The sequence below is a fragment of the Natrix helvetica genome, assembly GCF_964273705.1.
Source record: "Natrix helvetica genome assembly, chromosome: Z".
In the NCBI taxonomy this organism is placed as follows: domain Eukaryota; kingdom Metazoa; phylum Chordata; class Lepidosauria; order Squamata; family Natricidae; genus Natrix; species Natrix helvetica.
The window spans coordinates 109,895,190-109,915,330 of record NC_138554.1 but is presented as its reverse complement, the minus strand read 5'-3'; the positions used below and the strand labels follow the sequence as shown (position 1 = coordinate 109,915,330).

At 33.5% G+C, this 20,141-nt stretch overlaps 1 protein-coding gene across 3 annotated transcripts in view; it reads left to right on the top strand.

The window, feature by feature from the left end:
* CASD1 (CAS1 domain containing 1) overlaps window positions 1-17,978 on the top strand; it is a gene marked incomplete at its 3' end in the record, with an annotated part of 45,310 nt that extends 27,332 nt beyond the window's left edge. The window contains exons 9-18 of one of the 3 annotated variants that reach the window (XM_081971658.1): window positions 763-1,188; window positions 1,885-1,974; window positions 3,483-3,602; window positions 5,092-5,248; window positions 5,848-5,927; window positions 11,465-11,566; window positions 11,762-11,902; window positions 12,221-12,298; window positions 13,535-13,627; window positions 15,351-17,978. In XM_081971658.1, the coding sequence (XP_081827784.1) occupies window positions 763-1,188; window positions 1,885-1,974; window positions 3,483-3,602; window positions 5,092-5,248; window positions 5,848-5,927; window positions 11,465-11,566; window positions 11,762-11,902; window positions 12,221-12,298; window positions 13,535-13,627; window positions 15,351-15,608 (1,545 nt within the window). The remainder of the gene's footprint in view (window positions 1-762; window positions 1,189-1,884; window positions 1,975-3,482; window positions 3,603-5,091; window positions 5,249-5,847; window positions 5,928-11,464; window positions 11,567-11,761; window positions 11,903-12,220; window positions 12,299-13,534; window positions 13,628-15,350) is intronic. The other 2 variants (XM_081971659.1, XM_081971660.1) reach the window with 2 other exon arrangements.
* Between the last annotated feature and the right edge of the window lie 2,163 nt (window positions 17,979-20,141).

The following is a 20,141-nucleotide window of genomic DNA, read 5'->3' as shown; positions in this document are numbered from 1 at the left end:
TAGTTTTAGACCTTATAATAATAATGACTAACTGAATGAACTTGATTACTATTTTAATAGGTATTGAAAAACTGTCTCAAAACCATTTTCAATTATATACAGTGGAAATCTTTTGCAAAGGCAACATTTGCAACTATAAATTTCATGATATAATATTATAGAAATTTGAATTAAATTATTTAACTTGCTTAATTTAATGATTTGTCTTTCCCTGCATAAATCATTTCCAATTAATTCTGATCATTGCTTATATTCTCTCGTATGCAACAAGTAAATTGACCTGAAAAAACTGATTCAAATTCAGTTTTGTCATTAATTCATTTAATTAACACTATAAAAGTTGCAGGGTGTTAACTTTAAAAGCACACCTGTAATGTAAGAAAGAAATTACTCTGTATTTTATGGTTCTGTGGATTGTTAAAATCCAGAAAATTCCTATATTGTCTAGGAATTCTCAGCCCTTTATCTTGGTTCGCCATGTATTTCAGCTTTAAAAAGCATTGAGATATGCCAACTGTTCCATGATGTAATGTAATCAAAGAGATTTTATCATGATTTTCAATATCCAATTTGTGATTAGATGAAGTTAAGTATTTTGTTATGCCATATTGTATTGTTATTATTTTCACAATTAACTTTTTCAAAATACATTTTATGCAAATAAATTATTATATTTGGTTTAATAAAATGCACTTTAAAATTTAACAAAGGTAAACAAAATCCACTAACAAAATTATGTTTTCAATTTTTGTTTTTCAATAGAGCGCAATGATTCTAATGAACAATCACTGCAACAAGATTGTGAAACCTATTGATGGCTCATGCTGCCAACCTCAGCCTCCTGTGACTTTGATACAAAAGCTAGCTTTTTGCTTTTTGGCTTCATCTGTAATTGGATATTTGATTCTTGTTCTCATTCGTCATAACAATAACCAGAAGAATAAACTGTGCACTGATATGGAGAGTGGAGAAGAGAAAAAACCTGCCACTAATTCTCCAACAGTTTCTACTCTAGAGACACTTTTCCAGTCCTTGTGCAAACTTGGCTTAATTATGGGCTACTTCTACCTGTGTGATAGAGCAAACCTATTTATGAAAGAAAACAAGTTTTATACTCATTCATCTTTTTTTATACCAATAATTTATATCTTGGTGTTAGGAGTATTTTACACAGAAAATACTAAAGAGGTATTTTTTTCTTTTGTGCTAAAATTAAGAACTTAGATTAAACAAAATGAACAGTAATGGCAAACAGTAGTGCCCTTTGTATTGTTTCATTATTTCTGCTTTTAGATATTATAATCGTCAATAAAATGGGAAATAAAAATTGAGAGTTTAGTCCTATATGTTTTCTTCGAAGCCAGTCTCATTGTATTCAGGAACTTGAATCAGCATAATAAACTAAAGTGTTTATATTGTAAAACCACTAAAAATAAAATTGTACTTTTTGAACAATTGTATAAATATACTTTGTTATTTAATACTATTTTTATTCTTTTTACCCAAAATTATTGACAATGTTGTTTCAGTGGACAACATTTAGTCAGCCTTAAGGTATTTCCTAAAATGCCTGTGGCCATTCTTCCTCTAAAAGTACAATATTGTGTCAGAAATCACTTTCTGCTGTGTTTAAAAAGCTAATTGGCAAGAAGTATATGAAGTTTGTTAGCTGAAAACAAAAAAAGGTTGATGGCCTTGCAGCTTATTCATAGTGTTCTGTGCAGTCCTTTGTCTTGCAGTCCCTGTCAAATACTATACTTATGGTTAATTGCTTTTGTAATTATTAGCATGATAATTTCAAATGCATTTACTATATATAGTAGTAGTAGTATGGTTTCCTTAATTGTTCTTTAAAGTAACTACTTTTTCCTTTATTTTGCACAGACTAAAGTGTTAAATAGGGAGCAGACTGATGAATGGAAAGGATGGATGCAGCTTGTCATTTTGATCTACCATATCTCTGGAGCAAGCACAGTAAGTAGTTTTTTAAAATATAATTATTTTTCAGGAAAATAGACTTTTGGACTACAATATTCAATTTATAGTAACCTTTTTAGACATTTGTTTCATTGGGATGGTTAAAGATTGTTTTCAAACATATACCTTTGTCTCAGTTTTAATATTTTCTTGTAGTATGAAGGGAGGTAGTGTGAATAAAAATATCAATTATTGAAAGTGACTGGATAATTTGAAAATAACATTAATTATATTTTGTGTATTTAATGCTACCCTTATTATGCTTCCTTCATCTTATCTTTATGATTCTCAAATTGGAGACATCCACTTGTGGAATTGAGATTTGACTTTCTATTGGGGAGATTTGAAAACAGTGATAATTATATCTCTCCATAAGATAATACTAGCAAACAATACTAATTGATGCTGTTGGAAGAAATGTCCTTCTGGGTTTGGCTCCAAGTGGGGAAAAAGACACTGGAGACATGGAGGCTGCTTGGAAAGATGGTTTTAATGGTGGACAGGACCACATGGCTTGAGGCCTGAACAGAAAAGGTGATCACATGCTTCAATGTTGGTGGAGAAGAGAAGAGAAGGAAAGGGAAGCGAAGAGACTGAAGAAGGGCTTGCAGGGCTTTTTATAATCTGTTCAGCCCCACCTATCTGTTTCCTGTTCCTGTGTAAGAAATGTATTCTGATTGGTTGTCAAACTCACATGGGTCCATGCAAGGGCAACCCTCTAGGCTGAGTTTTGAATCCAGGTTTGGTTGAATTCTCAGAGTTCTCAGATGCCATGTGGTCAGTTGAGTAAAGTCTTATATTATCATGCCTTCATTCCCATCCCCCTGGAGCTGAAGGGGAGAACTCTTTTATTATGTAAAGGAACTGGCTGAGGCTTTAATGGCTCATGGACAAAAGGTGGGGGCAGGAAGCTGCAGGGAAAGTTACCTTGTCTTTTTGAAACATGTTTCTTTTCACATCCAGAGAAATATTCTGCTTTTTCAATATTTCCTAGGATATTTCATTTTTCTGGGGGAGGGCTGGGTGATAACTTCCTACAATGCAAATGAAATGTAATATTATTTATCTCCTCACTGGTGTGACATCTCTTTAGGAGAGCTGTTTTAATTATGGCTTTTTGTGTATGGTTTTAATGAGAGTAACTATTTTGTTCTTCTGATGGAGTTGTTGGAACAATGTCCAGTCTTTATATCTAAACTGTTTTTTTATTTATTTATTTATTTATTATAAATGCTTCTATGTTGCTTCTATTATTTGACTTTAATTCCTACATGCATACATGTAAAAAGATCGGTCTCTTTCATCATGAAATCAATGAATGGTTAGTTGGGGATGTATTGAAAAGACAAAATAAATATGGAATGGAGCTTTAACATCTAGTAATATAGAGGTTTACTGAGGCAAAATTAAAATCAAATGGATTTCATATATCATTATTTTTAAATTGGAATTTAATCAGTGAGAATTACTTGATTTTTTTAATACTCCTATGTTTTTGTTCATAGTTCCTGCCAGTGTACATGCACATCCGTGTTTTGGTTGCTGCATATCTATTCCAAACAGGCTATGGACATTTCTCATACTTTTGGATTAAAGGAGATTTTGGCATTTATAGAGTGTGTCAGGTAAGAAACTTTTATATACATACCTCCATCTCACAATACCTAGACTTTTGTATTCATTTGAGGAAACTTTGCACAGTTGTGTCTTTTAGAAAAGGACTTTCCTTCAATTTCATATTGAGATAAAAAATTATGAAAATGGAGAGACTTTGTTCTAAGCCTAATAAAATTTTAAGCAACTGTTTTATAAAACTGATAACTGCAGACTCTCTCTTTTTCAGAAAGAGAATTGCCTCCTCCCCAAGCATTATAAAGCTTAGGAAAAAAACCTCTAGTTTCTAACCTAAAGTTCAGATAAACATATTGGTTCTAAGTTTTAAGTTGCCTGCTAGAATTCTTGAATCGTTATTTTCAACCAAATAAAATTGTTATGAAATGTCTGGAATATAAAATTTCATCTTATATTCCAAAAAAATTTCGCTTCTATTTTAATAGATGAAATGTCTACATTGGAATATAAGATGAAATTTGTAGCTTAGTACTTTGACTTATGCCCACAAATCAATTTACAAGTTCTCCAACTTAACCATTTTGCAGTCAAGAACATACACATTGCGCTCAAAAGGTATTAGCAAGATTTTTAAAAAAGCTCTGCCCAATGAATTTAGAGATAAACTGGATGCTAAAGCAGACTTGCAAAATTCCAGTTCAGCAGCTCCAGCTAATGATTAGAGATTTAGAAACACATTTATCATATTAGTTTTATTATCTACAATTACAGGGCCTGATACATTGTGCATGGTAAAGAAAAATGTTTTTTTCTTTACCATGCACAATGGTAAAAGTTTTTTTTTAATCTTTCTAATACCTTGTGAGTGCAATGTGTATGTTCTTGACTGCAAAATGGTTAAGTTGGAGAACTTGTAAATTGCTTTGTGGGCATAAGTCAAAGTACTAAGCTACAAATTTCATCTTATATTCCAATGTAGACATTTCATCTATTAAAATAGAAGTGAAATTTTCAGATGATACACCTTTAATAGCAACGTCTTGTTTCTGTTTTTCTTTACCATGCACAATGCATCAGACCCTGTATCAAGTTTATTATTGTAGATAATAAAACTAATATGATAAATGTGTTTCTAAATCTCTATAATCATTAGCTGGAGCTGCTGAACTGGAATTTTGCAAATCTGCTTTAGACCGGCTCTATTGCAGCAAAAGGGAGTTATTTTGCCTAGATCTGAAAATCTGTAGTTTGAATCTATATTCCAAAATGAATGCGGACTTCTGTGGCGAAACAAGAAAGTGTTATATGCGAATTTTAAGATTTTTTTAAACTGAATTTTAACTCAACTTTTTTAGAGCCTGAGTTACAAAATTGTTACTCATCTAAATTGTAATAGAAATAATCTAAACTACAAATGTGCCTAAAATAGTCTGACACTTCTGGTGAAATTACAATCAGATTAAGATTATATTAAAATGTACAAATAAATTTATTTTTATATTTCATTGCCATATATTTAGGTACTTTTCTCAATATTAACAGGTTTTGTTTCGACTGAACTTCTTGGTTGTGGTGCTATGCGTTGTAATGGATCGATCTTACCAATTCTATTACTTCGTTCCTCTAGTCACTTTCTGGTTTTTAATCATATATATTACATTAGCTTTGTGGCCTCAAATTATCCTGAAGAAAGCCAATGGTAAATATTTCATTTTACACCAAAAGAACTGTTAATATACCTAACAATCACTATCTAATACTCAACTATTTTTCTACCAGCATTTGAATATCTTAAAAATTATCTCTTCATTTCCCCATCTTTGCTAAATAGGAATTTACTAAAAGTTGTGTGTGTGTGTGTGTGTATGTGTGTGTGTGGCTCTTTTTATGCACAAAACAATTGTTTTCAGGTCTTGGCCCAAACCAAAATTATATGGAGTATAACGAGTTTCTTGTCTTAAATATAATTACCATAGAAAGAAGTAATTCAAGGCTGTAGAAAATTCTAGTTAAAAGGTTTCATTGGGGATGGTAGGATCAGATGTTGTTGATGGTTATGATGATTGCTGAAGGGAGTGTCTGGAGGGAAATGCTGGGGAGATGGGAGTGGGGGTGGGGGGTGGGGGTGGGCTCTATATATAGATGATGCACTACAGAAAGAAAGTCTTACCAAAAAGAGCTGGTCAATGTATTGACCTACTCACAGAATTTACACAATGTGTTTACTGCATTAAAAATAATATGGAATTTTTCTCTAAAAATGAATAATAATTTCTCTTCATTGTTGCTTTTCTACAGGTAGTTTCTTTTGGCATTCTGGCTTGCTGTTAAAATTAGGATTCCTGTTTGTCTGCATTTATTTTTTAGCATACTCTGAGGTTTGTATTGAACTTTAAGTGTGGTAGACTACAAATTCAATCTAGAATTAACACTTAAGAGAAAGCATTCACAATGTTGAAACAGGCAAGGTAACAATCTAGTGTGTTTGAAAAGAACAAGGCATTTTTGTTGAAAACAATTAACATGCTTTTAGCTCTGTGGTAATGCATTAACAATTTTATGACAAATTGGGTGTTGAAATGCCTGACAATCCAAAAATGAGGCATCTGTTTTCATAATGCACATTAGTCTGTGCTTTTTAATTATGGCGAGAGGGTGTTAGATATTTAGTTTTAAGAACATTTATGTTTTTATTTTTCTACATCTACTATTAATAAACGTGGTAGGATATTAGGAACAAAAATGTTCTAAAGAGTAGTCAAAGGAAAGATTATTTGGATGTTTTATTATGTATATATGTGTGTGCACACACATACAAGCAAACAAACAATACAATACAATACAATACAATACAATACAATACAATACAATACAATAGTAGAGTTGGAAGGGACCTTGGAGGTCTTCTAGTCCAACCCCCTGCCTAGGCAGGAAACCCTATACCGTTTCAGACAAATGGCTATCCAACATCTTCTTAAACACTTCCAGTGTTGGGGCATTCACAACTTCTAGAGGCAAGCTGTTCCACTGATTAATTGTTCTAACTGTCAGGAAATTTCCCCTCAGTTCTAAGTTGCTTCTCTCCTTGATTAGTTTCCACCCATTGCTTCTTGTTCTACCCTCAGGTGCCTTGGAGAATAGTTTGACTCCCTCTTCTTTGTGGCAACCTCTGTGATTTTGGAACACTGCTATCATGTCTCCCCTAGTCCTTCTTTCTCTTAAGCTGAATATACCCAGTTCCTGCAACCGTTCCTCATATGTTTTAGTCTCCAGTCCCCTAATCATCTTTGTTGCTCTTCTCTGCACTCTCTCCAGAGTCTCCACATCTTTTTTACATCGTGGCGACCAGAACTGAATGCCGTATTCCAAGTGTGGTCTTACCAAGGCATTATAAAGTGGTATTAACACTTCACATGATCTTGATTCTATCCCTCTGTTGATGCAGCCTAGAACTGTGTTGGCTTTTTTGGCAGCTGCTGCACACTGCTGGCTCATATTTAAATGGTTGTCCACTAGGACTCCAAGATCCCTTTCACAGTTACTACTACTGAGCAAGGTCTCACCTATACTGTACCTGTGCATTCCATTTTTTGTTGCCTATATGTAGAACCTTACTCTTTTCACCATTGAATTTCATTTTATTAGATAGTGCCCAATGTTCAAGTTTGTCAAGATCCTTCTGTATCTTAAGCCTATCTTCTGGAGTGTTGGCTATTCCTGCCAGCTTGGTGTCATCTGCAAATTTGATGAGTTCCCCATTTATTCCCTCATCCAAATCATTGATGAAGATGTTGAAGAGTACTGGGCCTAAAACAGAGCCTTGGGGTACTCCACTGCATACTTCAAAACAGCACATTTTGAAACAACTACAAGAATTGCCAAACCACTACAAACACAAGCAAACCTTGTGGATTTGTGAACTGTACTAAATTTTTCAGTATTTCTGGATAAATATGACCCAAAATGTTTATTTTTATATGTCCTAAATAAATAAGTATAATTTTGACTCATTTCTTTAATTGGGTTCTCTTTATCTAGTTTTAGGAATTGTCTGGAAAATATATCATAATTATGCAAAAAATATTTTTAGAAACATTCACAAATATGTAAAATTGTATATACCGTATTTATTCGAATATAGCGCGCACACGTGTATAACGCGCACCCCCTAATTTTCGATTAAAAATCGGTATAAAACTTTGTTTTATACAAAAAACGTTGTTGAACACGTGCGGCCATGATAAAAATCATTTATTGACAACGTAAACTGGTATAAACACAATACCGAAATAAAATTACCGGTAACAATATTTATTTAAAATGCTTCAAAGTCAGACTCATCATCAGATACACCAAAGAGTTGTTCCCATTCTTCTCGAGTTAATTTTTCATCAGTGTCCCAGTTGGCAGGAACATCTCCAGTTTCTCCAGTTTCTTCGCTTTCTTCTGAGTCTGAATTCCACAGCAGGTCGTCTTCTGTGCCGTCCATTTTATTGCTGATGCCTGACTTCAAAAAACTCTTGATGATCATTTCTTTTGGTATGTCTTCCCATGATGTTTTAACCCAGGATGTCACGAGAGATAGGCCAGGTTTCTTGAGGTTTCCTTTTGCAGTCAATTCTTTGTCGTCGGATTTCATCCAGGTAATCTACTTTTCCCTGACTCTGTCTTTGAAGGGTTTATTTAAAACGACATCTAGTGGCTGAAGAATAGAGGTTAGTCCACCTGGAATCACAGCTTGAAATGTTTTTAGACTTTTCAGTTTGTCCTTCACAGTGTCTGTCAGGTGTGAGCGGAACTGGTCCCATACAAGCATGGATTTCTTCAGTAGTGCGCCTGGTCTAGTACTCCAAACTTTATTTAACCATAAAATGATGCCCTTTTCATCCATCCATCCTTTAGGATGACAATGGATCACGACACCTGGTGGAAATTTAACTCCTTTTGGAATAGTCTTTCTTTTAAAAATCACCATTGGTTTAAATTTAAAACCGTCTGCCATACAGGATAACACAACGGTAAAATGAGTTTTCTCATGGCCTGTAGTTCTAATCTGGACTGTGTGCTTCCCTTTGCTGTCAATTGTCCTGTTGCCTGGTAGGTCAAAACACATGGGGGTCTCATCCATATTGCCTATCTGTGAAAGTTCAAAATTAATCTGCTTGCGTTTGTTGATTATAAAGGTATGGAATGAAGCGATCTTCTCTTCTAAATCATTAGGCAGCTTCTGTGCTATCTTTGTTCTCTGGCGTATTGCAAGTCCATGCCTTTTCATAAACTTGTGTCCATCCATTAGAGGCTTTGAAGTTTGAATCTTTGCAAAACTTTTGGGCTTGAAGTCTAATGTGGAGTGATGTGACAATGTACCCACTACTTCTTTGGTCAATGATCCATTCATAAAGTTCCTTCTCCATGTCTGGGTACATGGCTTGTCTCCCTCGTTGTGCTTTTTTTGTTTTATTCATATCTTTCAGGACGACTTTCTGTTTTCTCCATTCTCTAACATTCGTCTCTGGTACAGTGAATTCTCGGCTAGCTGCTCGATTTCTGTGAATTTCAGCATGATCAACAACTTTGAGCTTGAATGAAGCGTCATATGCAGAACGCTTTCTCTTGATACCCTGAGTTGCCATCTAATGGGCAATGCTTACTATCTAACGTGTGAGGGAGGCGAGGAAATGAAATCTCACCCCCAGTTCCGGCCGCCCACTGTACGCGACGAGGGGACTTTTTTCTTCTTCGCCCTCACGTACACGTGTGAGCGAGGCGAAGAAATGAAGAGGGGACTTTTTTTTCCTTTGCCTTTTGCTGGGGCTGCCAGCGAGGCGAAGAAATGAAGAGGGGACGTTTTTTTTCCTTTGCCTTTCGCTGGGGCTGCCAGCGAGGCGAAGAAATGAAGAGGGGACGTTTTTTTCCCTTTCCCTTTCACTGGGGCTGCCAGCGAGGCGAAGAAATGAAGAGGGGACTTTTTTTCCCTTTGCCTTTCGCTGCGGCTGCGAGCGAGGTGAAGAAATGAAGCGGCAACGAGGGGACGTTTTTTTTTCCACCACCCCAGCCCAGCCCTCGTTTATAACGTGCACCCACACATTGATTCCTTTTTTTGGTACAAAATTTTGCGCGTTATACTCGAATAAATACGGTAGATAATTGTGTATCAATTTAACTTAATTTCCCCCCAAAATCATAAAGTTTTTGTAACAAAAATTTACACTTCTGAAAACACACAGCTGAAGAATGAGTTGTATATATTTTTCATGTCTGAAACACATACTTACATGTTATGTTGTTACATAATACAATAATTTATTTTGGCATGCAGACATTGCTATTTACCAAATGTTACACTATATGCAGATATGTACAATATGAGTTTTACATACATATATGTATGTCCATGGAGACATATTACAAGTAGTCCTCTTACAACAGTTCATTTAGTGATCATTCAAAGTTATAACGATACTGAAAAAATGACTTATGACCATTTTCACACTCATGACTGTTGTGACAACCCTATGGTTACATGACCTAAATTCAAATACTTGAAAACTGACTCATATTTATGACAGTTGCAGTGGCCCAGGATAATATGATCACCCTTTACCCACCTTCTTACAAGCAAGGTCAGTGGGGAAAGCCAAATTCACTCAATAACTGTGTTATTCACTTAACAACTGCAGTGATTCATTTAACAACTGTAGCAAGAAACAAAATTCACTTAACAAATGTCTCACTTAGCAACAGAAATTTTGGGCTCAATTGATGTCATAAGTCAAGGACTACCTGTACATATAAATCTATATACAGATGGGTATCTGGAGAGCAGGGAATATAAATGATGAAACTTGTATGATGACATCACTGCAAGTGTATCCTTGCAGTGGTTTGTAGATGTTGCTGGCTATATATTATATTTCCATATTTTTTTAGCATTCCATTTTATAATTAGCCTTTTAATTAATAATTCTGAAGATTTTTAGTACAGTAAACATTCTGTTCAGTAGACAAAGATCTGGAGCCTATTAAGGAAGTGGGGAATATTCAGCCTTATATTTATGCATACTGTATGATTAATTTTAAAATACTATTTCCTTTTCAAAGAATCAATTATTGTACTAATTAGTTTTAGCTATGTATTTATATTAAGACTTGGGAAGTGAATGGGTTAATATATTTGGCCATTATATTGAAATATGAAATTATTTCATTTTACAAGTATTTAGGAATAAAAGGTGTTAAGGAATAAACTGTTGTTTTTTCTCCAGGTCTAAGGTCTTAATGAGATATAATGCTTCATGAATGTAATCTCATTTTGCTAAAAAAAATGTTAACGTATATTAGATGGAATCTGATGTGAAATAACATCATTTTTCCTATCATTAAATGCTAAGATTAATTATATTTTCAGGATGTTTGCCTTTCATATGTAGTGGATATAAAACATCTACACACCCCTGTTAAAATGCCAGGTTTATAGGATGTAAAAAAATAAATGAAGCATATTGATGGCAGTGCTTTTCTTCAGCTGGAACTGACTTTAATCAAGGTGGACAGAACTATACCCAGTTCCAAATATCAATCAATTTTTCACAAAAGCTTCAGGCCTCTGCTAAAATGCTGAAGATGAAGAGGATTTTCATCTTTCAATATGAGTCCTCGTGTTAAATCTAATTTTTTAATTGTACAGCTTATAGGTAGATTAAAAGGGGGGGGAATCTGAAATGATTTACCTTGGTCTTATTTTTTTATATCTTGAAAATCTTATGATGTGTGGACTTTTTATATCAACTGCGTGAAGAAGTATGGAATCTTGTATTTTCATCTAAATATATTTCTACTCACGGAAATGGAGTATTTGTGTCAGATGACCTACTACTGTAACATAGTTGTGTACATATATGTTTGTTTCTTACAGGATCTATTTGAAAAGGTTTTTTCTATATGGCCATTGTCCACGTTTTTTGAACTAAATGGGAGCGTCTATGAATGGTGGTTTAGATGGAAATTAGATCGATATGTATGTATTTTAATTTTTTTCATATATCTTTTTATGTGATCTTATCATAGCTATATTCTCATGTTTAAATTATAATTTCAGTTTCAAAGCAAAATATTTTTTTAAAGGGAATATAAATTTAATGTTACTCCAACTATAATGTTAAATTAATGTTTGCTAAATGCTGAGATAAAGCAATATTATTTTCTCTTACAGGTTGTTTTCCATGGAATGTTGTTTGCTTTCATTTATCTAACTTTTCAGAAACGGCATGTCCTCTCGGAAGGAAAGGGAGAACCACTCTTTCCTACCAAAGTTTCAAATATTTTCTTATTTATTTCAGTAGTGTTTTTTCTGGTACGTTTCTAAACTGCGATGCCTAAATACTGTTTTTATTAAATTGGAGGTTTAAGTGACATGTGACCAAGACTATCTGCTAATAGACACTTATATAGACTTGCTGGAAAGGGACAATTAGTGTTTTAAATTTGAATGATTTCAAGGATAGTTATTTTATGGCTGAATGCAATATCTGTTTTCATAAATAGTTGAAAAAATAATTGCTTTATTTGGCTCTTACTTTATTTTAAATTTATAGACATATTCCATCTGTTTTCATAAATAGTTGAAAAAATGATTGCTTTATTTGGCTCTTATTTTATTTTGAATTTATAGACATATTCCATCTGGGCAAGTAGTTGTAAGAATAAAACTGAATGCAATGAAATGCATCCTTCTGTTTCAGTTGTGCAGGTAATTATATTCTTTGCCATATCTATGATTAAATTGACACATATAGCTAATAAAGCACAAAGTATTATATTTTGTAAATAAAATTTGAATTCGTATTCACAAAGAAGAGAGCAGAGCCAAATTAATTACTGCAATAATTAAGCATTTTGTTGATTAATGGAGCAAGGGGCCCTAACCCTTGGGCTAAGGACTGTACTAGTCTGCGATCCATTGGGAACCAAGCCATGCAAATTGCTGTCAAGCACACAAAATTTTATTTGTGCATGCATGGGAGCTAGGTTGCGTGCATAAAACTCGCCCCTTTCCCACTGCTGCTTTGGAGCTGGAAAGCTTGGGAACTGTCACAGTGGAGTATATAGCTATTATACATATTTATAGCAGACATTTCTGGTTAATTTTACTTTCACTAGACATAAATTATGGATTCTATCACTGAAATACTTCTAATCAGGCATGTGCAAAATGGGACATTTTAGCAGTGGAATATTCAGTGTTCTCCCATGAAATTTTAGTTATTCCCAAGAGCATGCCGGTATGGGCATTTTTGACATTCTTCATGTTGCTCTGCAAAATAATAATCTGGAATACAATCTGTGATGAATGTACTTTTAGAAAAGCACAAATCATATCCATGATGTATTCCTAAATGAAATATTTTGGGAGCAATATGAAAAAGTGCACATCCCTGCTTTCAGTCTCCCAACAACTGTACAGAAAAATATTTTGGATTTAAAATTCTTTTTTCTCTTTCGAATTAAGCCTGGTAGACATTGGAATAGGATTCTTCAGAATATCTAGTAAATCTTTGTTCCAAATTTCTTTTTTGTATCATATGAAAGCCTCAAGAAGCTAAAGCATGCACTCTACTCTAGCATGATAATCATACATATGCATATAGACACTTGCAGTCCTTTAAATCTTAGTAATATATGTGACTCTTGGAGCAGAAATTGTTCGCTATGTGTTGAACTCAGGTTGGCTTGAACTTAGCTCAGCAATTTGTTGTTACTCAATTTATGACTAATAGATCCTCATTTTTGAGGAAAGTATTTGTAAAGATATTCAGGTGTAGGTTGTAATTTTTGTATATGATAAAATTTAGCAGTTTGCTTATTCCTTGGTAATTTTCATTTTAACAGAATTTGAATTTCTTACAACAAAGTTGGTTGTGTAACCTAAATGCATAGCATAAACTGGCTATATTTTTTTACATGGTATTTTGTTTTTGTCTTTCAGATTTTAGCTTTCATCCTAATTAGGAATATACCTGGCTATGCTCGTTCAGTATACAGTTCATTTTTTGCATGGTTTGGCAGAATTTCTCTTGAGGCAAGTATTTATTTATTTATTTATTTATTTGAACTTATTAGTCGCCCCCTCTCCCCACGGGGACTCGGGGCGACGTACAAAAGCAACAATCAAAACAGTATCATATAGAGGAGGTAAAAATAAATAAATAAATTACAGTGCTTAGAAAAAGTTAAAACCCCAATAACATTAAAAATTTAAAAACTAAAATTAACAGTTAAAAAATGACCAAGGGGTGGAGAAGTTGTAGAGTTATGCCAGGCCGGCTAGTCGAAACAGGTAGGTCTTCAGTTTCATACGAAAGGAGCGGAGGTCGGTTGTTGTCCTAATGTCTGGGGGGAGGTCATTCCAAAGGGTAGGGCCCACCACAGAGAAGGCCCTACTCCTGGGCACCGCCCTCTGACACTCTCTGGAGGATGGCACCCGGAAGAGTTCCTCTCTGTGTGAGCGAGCATTAAGTAGCATTACATAGTTCTAATTTTAAAACTGAAACATCTAAATTGGGTGTAATAAGAATTCATTAATAAAGCATCACATAGAAAGCATGTGAGCCCCCCCAAATCCACAATCTGGATTGTGTTCTATATTGACTTTAAAATATTCCTTCTGGATTGCAATTTTTAATGGGATGCAAAACAAAGTAAAGTTAAATAGAATTAAATGAAAATGGAAGTTTTATTTGGCTATTACCATATCTTTACCTGGCATCTCATCCCATTGTTTTGATCTGATATTGTTTTCTAAAGGTGAAGTATAACCATCAGGCCTTCTAACCCACATGGACAATTATGCAAATATGGACAGTTTTGAAAGGAGTGTCATGTAGCAGTTTAACATGAGTACCACTAGGATACTCATGTTAAAAATCTACCCTTAGGCATCCAAGCCTCCCGAATGACTTGATTGATGTTTCATTCTGTCATAGCAACAAACGTCACCATATGGCTTACGTGGTGAAAATCGCAGAAGAGAACGTTACTGGATTGCATTGACAGAACTAATATATAGCAAAAGCAATACCACTTAGACTTACTTACCGCTTCACAGTGCTTTACAGCCCTCTCTAAGTGGTTTAGAGTCCACATATTGCCCCCAACAGTCTGAATCCTCATTTTACCAACCTCGGAAGGATGGAAGACTGAGTCAACCTTGTACTGGTCAGGATCAAACTACTGGCAATCAGCAGAGTTAGCCTATAATACTGCACTCTTAAATACACACGCAGTGGTGAAATTATGGAAAAAAAAAACCATTTGTACAAAGCAATTTGGATTTGATATTCACTGTGAATAAAGAAAGCAATTTATATTCCAGCTTGAATAAAAGTCACCAACCCTTACTAGAGGGAGTTTGTTTCTTCATCAGTTAATATCCTCCTCCTGACAGACCTTTTTAAATTGTATTTTATCATGGGATATTTTAATGGCTAATTTTAATTTTCTATTTTATTATTAATGTGATTTATGTTTGATTATTACCTCCTCCATGTATGTATATGTATATGTATGTATATGTGTGTATCTGTATGTCTATATGTATGTATGTATATTTTTATTGTACGCCGCCCTGAGTCCCTTGCGGAGAGGGAGCGGCTAACAAATTAAAAATTTGAATTTTGAATTTTTTTAGTAATGATACTTTGCTGTATAGAGATAATCTGTTTCACTAAGCTTACAGTATGTAGTCCACGTGTTCAAATGTGCAGTATCCCATAGTTCTAATTCTTATTATATTTTCTTTCCAGCTCTTCATCTGTCAGTATCACATTTGGCTGGCAGCAGATACAAAGGGAATCTTGGTCCTTATTCCAGGAATCCCCATGCTCAATATTATTGTCAGCACTTTTATATTTGTCTGTGTGGCTCATGAAATTTCCCAGATCACAAACGATCTTGCACAGATTGTTGTTCCAAAAGATAATGTAATGCTGCTGAAAAGGTTAATATGGGCATGTGTGTTTTTCTCCGGATTTCTCTTTTTATCATCTTTTCAAAAACAGTGAAGGTGTTAACTTCCACAAAATCCTTCAGTCATTGCTTCTGCTTCATTTTATATGTCCTGAATAAATGAAAATCAGCTGGAATTACATACTCCATCAACTCTGTTTCTGTTCCTGGGGAGCACAAGAAAAAGAAACATAGGAAGTACACTAAACATGTATATGTTGTCTAAGGATAACATCCATTCAGGAAAATAGGAATGCGTTATATATAACTATGGGGAGAAAAAAATGATTTTTCTGCTGGAGGATTATTCTGTTTACAAATCTTTCTAAAATTAATGTACAATCGAGCAAAATGAGCTCAGCTAAAAGGCATTTAAGACTTTTTCTGGAAGCATTTCTTAAAATGATTAATAATTATTTACATTCACTGTATGGAAAAACAAAACTGCTTATGCTGCAAAAATTACATAACCCACCTCTTGATGGCATTTTGAATTCCTGGAATCACATAGAGAAATCATTGAAGACCATAAGGCTTCAACAAAGTACTGCATAGCATCTGGGAACAAAATGTCTATAGTGATTTATTTTAAATTTCTGAGTATATGTATTATTTCTGGGGAATTGTCAAGAACTGAGGGATAAAAAGACACTGAAATATAATTTAATGTTTACAAACTGCATTTCAGTTCAGTAGATCTTCAGCAACTTCTCTGTGTATAATGATTGACATTCACTTTGAATATTTTGAGCAGTCTTATTTTTCTTCCACTATTTATTTTTAATCAGTATTTTCAAGTCTCTTTAGTTTCAAATGTTAATTGGAAATGTAATATTTCCTGTGGTTTTCCTTTCTGGTATACTGCTGAGTTACATTTTACTTTTACTTTTTTTCATGAAAATAATTTCATTGGAACCAGATAACTTTTTATCTGACACACTTCTTCAAAGAAGTTGGGCATTTAGTTGTGATTGTTCTATCATTTCTGTAAGAATCACTTTTTGGCTTGGGAGAAAGTTTTTTTATTGAGAATTTGCATGGACTGCATGTGAAGTAAGGACAAAAAAATTACCTCCTCAAATATAGGAATTTCAAAGCTATTTTACCAATCACTGTTTTAAAAGGGCTATGAAGCTGTTGTAATTTCTTTTTGAAATTAATCATGCACAATCCCATGCAAAACAGGTAGTTCGGGAATAGTATTATAAAGTTTTAAAATACAAAATGCTTCATTATGTTTTACATATGCCCTTCAAATTCCATTAATATTTAGCTATATTCTCAGTAGTATTTCTGTTCCTATTCCTAAGCATGCTGTGCATATGTTTAATACCATACAAAGTAATTGAATTTGAAGGAAATAGTGTGACTTAATCTGAAAAAAGTAAATGGAATATGCCAATTCTGATATTTTAATTCTGGCAATTTGGAGTGTATTCTGGGCAATTTGTATTCAAAATAAGATGATAAGTATTATCCAGTATACTAACATTTGTGTGGAATATGTAGCTTCTAAGATGCATATTCACATTAAAAATATCAGCTTCAGCACTAAGTTTGAGAACTGGAGGTTTGTGGTGAAATGGTGTGTGTAATCTACTTTTTTGTTTTACATTTTGGGGCATTGAAAACTGAAGAGCATTTTGAAGTGCTTGGGGAAAGTTTTTTGGCAAAGAAATGTCTGCCTTTTAAAAAAATAACACTTTAGGAGGTATGTTTATGGTATGTTAATTGGGGACTTAGCTTTGATATCAGTTGCAACATGTCCCTAATATGTCTGCATGTTGCATCCAGTTTTAGCACTTGAAGAATGAATAGACAGTATTGTTTTCTATGCATATGTGCAATTATAGGGCTTTTTTATTTATTAGTGTGTTTTGATGTAATTCCCATTGTAATAGATTATACTAAACAATGGGAAAGGAGAAGAGGAAATCCCACTAAATAATAATAGGAATAATAATAGGTTCCAAACTGTTAAATGATTGTTACATTAGCTTCTTGTGTAAGTCCTGTGTTTATCTGACCATTTATTTCAACAGGTGTGAAAAGTTCTGTTTTACCATTAATGATTTGCATTTTTTTTCTTCAGTTTTGTTTAACATGGATGTAATAGCTGGCAAGTCAGAAATTGAATGTACAAATGAGATCCAGTGAGAATTTTTGTTCAGTTGGGAGTGTTTTGTTATGTTATAATCTGAATACTATAGATATTTTATTTATCTGTTGTACAGATTTGGTTAAAGATTATTTTTTAAGTTTGAAATATTGCACTTGTTTGCTATATATTTTTTAAAGAATATATTTCAAATTTATGTGAAAAAATGAAGTAATTTAAGGTTTAAATAAATGTGGTGTAAGTGCTTATTTTTGTACTAAAGGAGCATCAGTTAAGTAAAGGAGTGTTATGTGTATGTGTGTCTTTTTTTAAAAAAAATATTAAGTTTTTAAAAAAATCCCTGGCTTATCCTCCAACATAAAATACATGAAAATACTACAATATTACTTATACAATTCTTATATAAAATATTGCAAATATATTGTTAAAAATAACCCTTTCATAAAAGGCTCCAGTAAAAAATAGGACCTCACTAATGTTTTGCTGTATATAATTTAAAATTACTGTATATCAGATTTGCAGAAAAGGAAAATGACCTTGAATTACAATTCTTTCATAGAAAAACTAGGGAGAAAAAAACACAAGGAGCTTCATTTTGATACAATGTTTCAATTGGGTTATGCTACACAAAAAATTGAAATTGTTTTAATATTATGTTGGAACAGTTCGAAGTATCTTGAATGTTTCATGTCCAGAAAATAGAACTTTGCTCCTCATAGCTATAGGAGTATTGTGCACAATATTGGTATTGTGCAAAGTATTATGCAAACACAAATTGCGTAGAACTTTGTTGCTTAAGTTTGGTTGAAAAATTAAATGGCTGTTAAAAAGTTTTATGTAAATATTAAGGTACATGCCCATAGCAACCTGGAAAAATAGTTCTACTTTCATCCACTGAGATCTGCTTTAGAAACTAAACCGTTCTTTAACAAAGAATAAAGGATCTTTTCACATTCTTCAGCAAATCCTCAGGTGACTTTCCCAGATCATAGGAGAGAGTGTGAATAGTTGTTTTATCATCACAAATTGTATGATGTCTCCATTGGTCAGTTCTGTGTGGTTTTTTAACAGTAAACTAATCCTTAGTAAAATTTGTCACAGGATAGATGGCTAAAATGGCTCCCCAATCACTTTGTTGAGGTCAATTGCCTGCTTAAAGAAAAAGGAATCTTCAAGCTTTCTGGGATGCCAAGTGCTTGAAAATCTGGCTCTGCCATTTTGCCCAGGAGATTCCAATGGGGGGACCATCACACAGGAGGTGACTGATAGATTAACAACATATCTCCCCTCCCCTCATCCTACTCCCCTCCCCATCTTTTAGTTATAGTTGATAATTTATACTTTTATATTGCTTAATTTTTTATTATATTCAGGTTTTTGTATTTTTTTAACATTGTAAGGTGCCCAGAATCATGCCATGGTGAGATGTATGGCATTTAATTAATTAAATAATAGAGTATATCTCAGTTGTGGATATTCATTTCTTGATCCATCTTTCTTAAATCAGCAGTGGTATATTTTCCTTCATTTTATTATTTGTATCTCCTATTTGCCAATTTTCAAAATCACTTTTTTATAACTGCATTCTCAAGGAATGGAGAGTTCTCACTCACCATTCACCTGTAATTTTTGGAATAATAATTGATCTATTCCAGAAACCTTTACTCAGCAGATCAAATTTGTATAGCAATTAGATGCCCATTGCTTCAGTTACTATTTGGAAACTGCAACAATTGAGTATGAAAGAATATCTCTAAAATTTGATGAAGAAACTACATGAGAGTAAGGCAAGTTCCTTGAATGCATTATGCAAAATGATTTATTCCTAAGATGTCACGAGGTTTAAAGATGGGACCTCGTTATGTGTGGATGAGTGCTTAGGTGTTCAAGGGCAGCAGCATCAGTATCTCATTGGACAAAATCAACTCATTCAATATTCAGAATCTCCAATTTATTTAGAATATGCAACGGAAGAATATGTAATATATTTTCATTTGGGGAGAGGTCAATAGGAATTAGAAATATTTAGCAAATTGCAATTTTAAAAAAACCTTCATTAAACTAGATGTAGCTGGAGTAATGAAAAATAATGCTAAGAAATCTATTTTCATTCTAAAAATACAGTATGGAATAATAGCACAGGAAATCAAGATTAGTGCTAAGAATGGAATATATTCTTAATTAACATCTAGTATTGCTGGTTTTCTGATTTAACAATTTCCATATACAAAGCATGGCAGAAAAAGAATTACACTTAGTTCAAAATTTCCTGCAAAAAGACTCCATTAAATTAAAATGCAACATGCTTTAACTTCACTTTTTAGTTTTCTAACAAAACCTTAACATGAATACTGGACATTTTACATAGTACAAAAGGAGAATACTTTTAACAATATCTAGTTGAAATAATGAATAGCTGAGTGCTTTATAAATGTTTTAATTAACTAATATAAAAATTAGTATTTTACAA